This window comes from Erythrolamprus reginae, chromosome 2 (assembly GCF_031021105.1).
Source record: "Erythrolamprus reginae isolate rEryReg1 chromosome 2, rEryReg1.hap1, whole genome shotgun sequence".
Classification (NCBI taxonomy): Eukaryota; Metazoa; Chordata; class Lepidosauria; order Squamata; family Dipsadidae; genus Erythrolamprus; species Erythrolamprus reginae.
The window spans coordinates 41,460,180-41,468,791 of NC_091951.1; the positions used below are offsets into that span (position 1 = coordinate 41,460,180).

Consider the following 8,612-nt stretch of genomic DNA (forward strand, 5'->3'; position numbering starts at 1 on the left):
GCCGCCCCGAGTCTACGGAGAGGGGCGGCATACAAATCAAATCAAATCAAATACAGTAAATGAATGAATGAATGAATGAATGAATAAAGAGAATGCAGTTACTTATAATATGATCAGAAAGGTCGTTCATGTAAGGAATGAATAGTGTTGGTTCTAGAACGCTGCCTTGAGGGACACACTGTTGACAGGTTGATAGGGCACTCCCTATTTTAACCATTTGTTGTCTGTTTGACAAGAACGCAGTTATCCAGTCATGAAGGGGTCACTGTTACTTTATTCCTATCAGGTCATGGATGCAAGTTGAATTTTCCAAAGGTTTTCTTCAAAGCTTCCAAGACATCTCGATTCCTCAGGCTGTATATGAAGGGGTTTGTCATGGCAGGTACTGTGGTAAAGAACAGTGTATTAACCATGGCTTCCTGTGGTGAATAAGAGGATGCAGGTTTCATGTATGTTGCCAGAGCAGTTACATAGAAGATCCCAACTACACACAAGTGAGACATGCATGTTCCTAAGGCTTTGTTGCTCCTTTGAGAAGATCGTAGCCTCACAACTTGGAGCAGGATAGCAACATAGGAAGTCAGAATAACTGAGATGGGGATGAGAAGTACCAGGAAATTTCCAACATAGATTGTTTGTTCAAAAGCAGAATTATCTGAGCAAGACAGCTGGATAAGTGCTGGATAATCACACATGTAATGGATAATCACATTGGACTTGCAGTAGGGAAGGGGCAGGACATAAAGGGAGCAAGTGAGAGCCTGGACAGTGGACCAAAACCAGGCTGCCATTGACATCATATAACAGACACTTCTCCTCATGAGGATGGGATATTGCAAAGGTTTGCAGATGGCTACGTACCTGTCATAAGACATGGTTGCCAGGATGAGGCATTCTGCTCCTGCCAAGACCAAAATTACAGAAATCTGGACAACACATCCATAGAGTGAAATGGCATACCTCTTAGTCAGAAAGCTGACCAATACTTGTGGAACAATGGAGAGAACTTGGCATATATCCATGAAAGCCATTTGAGAAAGAAAAAAGTACATGGGAGTCTGCAGTCCAGAGTCTGTTTTAATCAGAAAAATAAGGAGGCTGTTTCCCATCAGAGCGATCAGAAACATGAAGAGAAGCCCCCAAAGGAACAGGGTGGGTGACCATTGATGCAGAAGACCAACCAGAAGAAATTCTCTCCATGAAGTTACGTTCTCCTCTCTCATCCCTCCTTTATTGCCAAGCTTTTATCTAAAGATACAAAAATATTTTATTTTTATTCAATTTTTATGCCGCCATTCTCCTTAGACTCAGGGCGGCTTACAACATGTTAGCAATAGCACTTTTTAACAGAGCCAGCCTATTGCCCCCACAATCCGGGTCCTCACTATATGCCCATTCTCTTGAGATTAGATTTTCACACTTTTGAAGCATCTCCGTATGAACATTGACAGATGTGGAAGGCTGAGCCTCACTTGATTGCATTGTTTGTTTTCATTGTGTTAACAAATTATGTATTGTTTGCTTCAGATTTGCTCCTAAAACGGTACCTTCGAATGTGGAAAAGTATGAAAGCAGCACTTGTTTGCAATTCTTTGAAGCATTATCATTATCATTATCATTATCTTTAATTTTTTTCTGCACCAAACACAGTTGCTTTGAAAAGCTGAATTCCAGTATTATGTTTGAGACTATGTTCCAAGAGATGTTTTGGTGCCAGGTGTTGCACAATTTTAGTTTGTTAGCAAATTACAATTTTTATAAATTTTGTAAGGCAGCACTGAAAAATATCATTTGTCTATATGTTATTCTATGGCATATAAAGTTAATAAATTAACAAATTAACAAATAAATACAATGTCTATCTCTCTATAAATAAGTCTGTCTATCTATCTATCTATCTATCTATCTATCTATCTATCTATCTATCTAATCTATCTATCTATCTATCTATCTACCTTATCTATCTACCTTATCTATCTATCTATCTATCTATCTATCTATCTATCTATCTATCTATCTATCTATCTATCTACCTTATCTATCTACCTTATCTATCTATCTATCTATCTATCTATCTATCTATCTATCTATCTAGTCTGTCTGTCTGTCTGTCTGTCTGTCTGTCTGTCTATCTAATCTATCTATCTATCTATCTACCTATCTATCTACCTTATCTATCTATCTATCTATCTATCTATCTACCTTATCTATCTACCTTATCTATCTATCTATCTATCTATCTATCTAATCTATCTATCTATCTATCTAATCTATCTATCTATCTATCTATCTATCTACCTTATCTATCTACCTTATCTATCTATCTATCTATCTATCTATCTAGTCTATCTATCTATCTATCTATCTATCTATCTAATCTATCTATCTATCTAATCTATCTATCTATCTATCTATCTATCTATCTACCTTATCTATCTACCTTATCTATCTATCTATCTATCTATCTATCTATCTATCTATCTAATCTATCTAATCTATCTATCTAGTCTATCTATCTATCTATCTAATCTATCTATCTATCTAATCTATCTATCTATCTATCTAATCTATCTATCTATCTATCTATCTATCTACCTTATCTATCTACCTTATCTATCTATCTATCTATCTAGTCTATCTATCTATCTATCTATCTATCTATCTAATCTATCTATCTATCTAATCTATCTATCTATCTATCTATCTATCTATCTATCTATCTACCTTATCTATCTATCTATCTATCTATCTATCTAATCTATCTATCTATCTATCTATCTACCTTATATATCTACCTTATCTATCTATCTATCTATCTATCTAATCTATCTATCTATCTATCTATCTAGTCTATCTATCTATCTATCTATCTATCTAATCTATCTATCTAATCTATCTATCTATCTATCTATCTAGTATATCTATCTATCTATCTAGTATATCTATCTATCCATCTATCTATCTAATCTATCTATCTATCTATCTATCTATCTATCTATCTATCTATCTATCTATCTATCTATCTACCTTATCTATCTACCGTGTCTATCTATCTATCTATCTATCTATCTATCTATCTAATCTATCTAATCTATCTATCTATCTATCTAGTCTATCTATCTATCTATCTATCTATCTATCTATCTAAATATCTAATCTATCTATCTATCTATCTATCTAATCTATCTATCTATCTATCTATCTACCTTATCTATCTACCTTATCTATCTATCTATCTATCTATCTATCTATCTATCTATCTATCTATCTATCTATCTACCTTATCTATCTACCTTATCTATCTATCTATCTATCTATCTATCTATCTATCTATCTAATCTCTTTATATCTAGATCCATCCATCCATTCATAGATTGATTCATAAATTTAAATATGAATAAAACTAACAGATATCCATATATTTGAACAGTGTCCAAAATATTGAAGTTCTGAATTCAATTGTCTTCAAAATATGATTGCCTTCCTAATTTATTCCTGTTTTGCTCTTTCTTTACAACTTCATATATTGGTCCAACCTTGAATATACTATCAGTCTGTCTAGTCTCTTCTATTTCCACTCAGTTTTATTCCCTTACATCTTCCCCTTGTCTTGCTAAAGAATAAAAACAAGAAACCCCTCCATGTTGCTTCCATATTTGTCTGCCCCTGTCATGTCTGATATTGGGTGAGAAGGTCCATTGCACGAGTGGCTGGGAGAGTAAATTTGCTCTTACAGCTGTGTGTGTGTTCACAAGAAGGATGCATAGCTGTGACGGCAGGTTCATATGAATGGTGGTGCTGCTTTGGTCCACAGCTTGTCCACTGATAGACTCAATGCTCAGGTATATAATGTCCACACAGACACAATTAGTTAAGACTATTTGCCTTGCTTCTCTCTAATGAAATTGTTAGCATTTGTAGCCAAAAAAAAATACATGTAGACGAAATTATTCTCTCTCAGCCCATTCCAGTTATTTTTACGTGGAAAATAAGAGGATTTTTGCTGCCTTGGGTTACCCATAAATAATAAAGGCAGAAAATATATCTAATAAACTAACTATCACATATTATTTCCTTGGAACATACTTTTAGCATTTGGGGGGGGAGGGTTGATTTCTTGTTGACCACTGGCGAGTGCCTAGACAAATATGCTTGGGATTTGTCTGGGCATAATTTCTGGGTAAATTTCAGTGGTTTGCCCTTGCCTGTTTGTTCCCAGGGCTGAGACAAAATCGCCAGCCCAAGGTTCATTCAGCTAGCTTTATGCCTAAAATGGGACTAGAATTTAGGGTCTCGTATTTTCACACATGCACGTATACACATTTCTAAGATTATTATATTTAAATCCAATCAATCCAATTCAATTCTGTATCCATACTTGCAAAATCTTAAGTTGAATCTTGAATTTTCAAAATCTTAAATGTCAACTTAGTTCAAATTGATTAGTATGCATGATTGGTGGATAGAAAAATATAGAAATAGATTTTTGGGACTGCCTCCAACTGCAAAGCTCCCAGTGACTGAGAAGAGCCCACAGCGTCAGCCTTCTCCAGGTGCCATTGGCTAAGCAATATCGGTTGGCAGGGCTGCAGGGAAGGGCCTTCTCTGTTGCAGCCCCAGCTCTCTGGAACCATCTACCTCTCGACATATGTACTATCCCCACCCCACTGGCCTTCCAGAAAGCTTAAAGACCTGACTCTGCTGACAGGCCTGGGGCCGTTGATCGGGTGGTTTATCTCCTAGATCCGGTCACAAAAAGGATGTATAATTTCATTAAGTGGGTTTTAAATTGTTTTTGATGTTTAGTTTTGTTGTATGCCGCCCAGAGTCTGTTATGTTAGGAATTGGTCGACTTATAAATTTAACTAATAAATAAATTTAATTAATAAATAAATTTAATTTCACACATATACTGTATACACAAATAGGCAGAAAGAGAAAATACAAGAACAAACCTGAGTGTCATTTACTATGGTATTAATTTCTGGATATACAGTAGAAAGAATACTACTGTTAGTATTATATTATTATAATATAAAATATTATTTTATATGCAATGCATAACAATAATATTATTGTTACTATATTTTTACTGATAAATCTATATATCTATATCTAAAGCTCTATATCTATCTATTATCTATCTATCTATCTATCTATCATTTATCTATCTATCTCTATCTATCTATCATCTATCTATCTATCTATCTCTATTTATCTCTCTATCTATCTATCTATCTCTATTTATCTCTCTCTCTATCTATCTATCAATCATTTATCTATCTATCTATCTATCTATCTATCATCTATCTATCTATCTATCTATCTCTATTTATCTCTCTCTCTCTCTCTATCTCTATCTATCTATCATTTATCTATCTATCTCTATCTATCTATCTATCTAATCTAATCTAATCTAATCTAATCTAATCTAATCATATATATATATATATATATATATATATATATATAAAATTATAGTTGTTTTCATGTTGTAATTATAATTGTTTGCCTGAAACCTATTTTTGAATACAGTCTTATGAGTTGAATGATTGTGGTATGAACTTTTAGAAAATATCTGCTTTCAGGGAACAATTGCCTCTTCAGAAATCAAGAATTACATACCTGTAGGAGTTCACAACAGCAAACAGAAAAAACAGGATATTTTAAAGTCAGAAAGCTCCCTTTGAGTGTCTGATTCTTTGTTCATCTGATTTTTTCCCCCATGGCTTCTTTCATGTCTTCCTTAAATCATGTCATCCGATTTCATTCCAATATATTGTAATTATTTTTTACAATGAAAAATGTATTGTCTTGCATCCTTCAGGAAACAAGCAACTTCCATTCCAAAAGTAAATGAGGCAAAGTGCAATTTTTAAAAACCAAATCAGGGAGAAAACATTGTGCTAGAGATATACAGATGAGCACAGGCACTGATGTCTGTTTGTTCTGATCAGATAAAGATCTAATTTTTAAAGCTATAGACTCTAATAGTACAGTCATTTATGCACACAATTATATACACTCTCTCTCTGTCGCTGTCTCTCTCTCTCACACACACACACACACATACACACACAGTGGAGATAAGAATTACACATAGTATATAATAGATTAACTAACTATAACCAACCAAATTAAATGTTTACTTTATAACTGAGGAATGGAGAGAAAAACTGTCTAAATTCATTATGAAAAAAACTTCTGAGCAACTTTTACTTCAGGGACTTTGCTTCTCAGTCCAAGATTTTAATTAAGATACCATTTCAAAAATGAGAAGTTCAAAGCATAAGATCACGTTGCTTATTTTGCAGGGGTTTTAGTTTATTTTATCATGTAATATATGATATTGAAAGAGACCTTAATTAAATTGGGCCTGGGAACTTGGCAGGCAAAGGTAGGCGAGCTGTTGCTGGCTCAGCATATCACCCGGTGTGTGGCCACAAGTAAAAGCCATGCTAATGAGCAGCCGCTTAAGAATGACCCTGGATAGGTTGCACCCTCAGTTTATGGCAGATAAGCCCTTAGACTCATTGAGATGTTCCCGTGCTTGTGAGGTGGATAGTCCTGTCAACACAAGGAATTACGTGGGAAATCCCTTGTGGCTATCAGGTAAGGTGGTGGGTATAATCGGACCCTGTTCATACTTAAAACCAGTGTTCCCTCTAATTTTTTCCCGGTGTGTATAGTGTCTGAACGGCAGTCATTTCGGGACTGGGCGTCATAGAAGTCTAAATAAATAAATAAATAAATAGATAAATAAATAAAATGTGGGCGCACACTATCACGCGTACGCGAGTTCTGACATCCATAATTCGCTCCCGCTCCTTTCTCTCTCCTCCTTCCTCTCTCTCCCTCTCTTTCTCTTTCCTTTCTCTCCCTCCCTCTTTCTCTCTATCCTTTCTATCTCTCACTCTTTCTTTCTTCCTCCATCATTCCCTCTTTCTCTCCCTCCCTTTCTCTCTATCCTTTACATCTCTCTTTCTTCCTCTCCCTCTTTCATTCCCTTTTTCTTTCCCTCCCTTCCTTTCTCTCCCTCCCTCTTTCTCTCTATCCTTTCTATCTCTCCCTCTTTCTTTCTTCCTCCATCACTCCCTCTTTCTCTCCCTCCTTTTCTCTCTATCCTTTATATCTCTCTTTCTTCCTCTCCCTCTTTCATTCCCTTTCTCTTTCCCTCCCTTCCTTTCTCTCCCTCCCTCTTTCTCTCTATCCATTATATCTCTCACTCTTTCTTTGTTTCTCTTCCTCCTTCATTCCCTCTTTCTCTCCCTCCTTTTCTCTCTCTTTCCTTTCTCTCTATCCTTTATATCTCTCTTTCATTCTCTCCCTCCTTCATTCCCTCTTTCTCTTTCCCTCCCTTTCTCTCCCTCCCTCTTTCTCTCCCTCCCTCTTCCTCTCCTGGAGCTGCCTGTGCCTGCCCTGCCCGGACGGACCACGTTCGGCATCGGCGCCCCTTTGGCAGCCCCTGGTCGGTGCCCACCCCCGCAGACCGACATCGGGCTGGCAGCGGATCCACCCCCCCACCCCCCACCCCAGACAGACATCGGGCTGGCGGCGGTCCAGTAGCTCCGCAACCCACCCACCCACCCCATGGTAAGGGACTTACCCATCCTAGCCAAAAGGAGAAAGGATTAAAGGGGCCGGAAGGAAAGCCCCTTTCTTTCCCGCCTTTCCTCCTTTACTGTGCACTGTAGCGTGGGAGATTTAAAATCTCAGCCACAATTTGCCAATTCTAGCGCAGAGATCGGTCCTGTGTGCTACAATTGCAATCTTCAGGGCTGAGCGTTTAAATCTCCCGCGCTCCGGCGCACAACTCATCTTACGGGTAACTATGCTTAAAACCCTGCTGTTCTCTTCGCAAAGACTATACACTTGTTCTCCTCCGGGTCCTTTTAGACCCGGAGTAAAAAAAAAAGGTTGGTTTTAGCTTCTGGACGTTGTGCTCAATTTGTACAGAGGCAATACAACACTCAAATCCTATGGCATCTCAGGATCCCTCCATAGCTGGATTACAGCATTCCTGTCAAACAGACAACAAGTGGTCAAAATAGGAAGCACCATATCCACCCCCGTCCCAGTTAAAAGCGGTGTTCTCCAAGGTAGTGTACTGGGACCAACACTCTTCATTCTCTACATCAATGACCTTTGCGATTACATCACATGCAACTGTGTCCTCTTTGCCAATGATGTAAAACTCTTCAACACCACCGATAACACAAATACTCTCCAAAAAGACCTGAACTCTGTTTCTGAGTGGTCTAACACATGGCAACTCCAAACTTCAACTAGCAAATGCTCTGTCCTACACATTGGGAAGAAGAATCTGAACTCCAAATACGAACTGAATAATCAAATTATCACAGATAACTCCCACTCGGTTAAAGACTTTGGTATAGTAATAACAAAAGATTTAAGTGCCAAAGCCCACTGCAACAACATAGCCAAGAAGGCTTCAAGAGTTGTAAACCTAATCCTACGAAGCTTCTGCTGTGGCAATCTCTCAATACTTACCAGAGCTTACAACACTTTTGCCAGACCCATCCTCAAATGCAGCTCATCTGTTTGGAACCCATATTGCATCTCAGACATTAACACCCTTGAAAATGTCCAAA

The 8,612-nt window shown here is 37.2% G+C and overlaps 1 protein-coding gene across 1 annotated transcript; it reads right to left on the reverse strand.

Annotated features, from left to right (window-relative positions):
• Positions 1 to 287: 287 nt before the first annotated feature.
• LOC139159386 (olfactory receptor 2AK2-like) lies at positions 288 to 1,223 on the reverse strand. Its single transcript, XM_070736706.1, has one exon. The coding sequence runs from the start codon at positions 1,221 to 1,223 to the stop codon at positions 288 to 290; it is 936 nt and encodes a 311-aa protein (XP_070592807.1).
• Positions 1,224 to 8,612: the final 7,389 nt, after the last annotated feature.

What these genes read in the sequence shown, in the direction of transcription:
- LOC139159386 (XM_070736706.1), bottom strand. Translation starts at nt 1,223, where the DNA reads ATGAGAGAGGAGAACGTAACTTCATGGAGAGAATTTCTTCTGGTTGGT.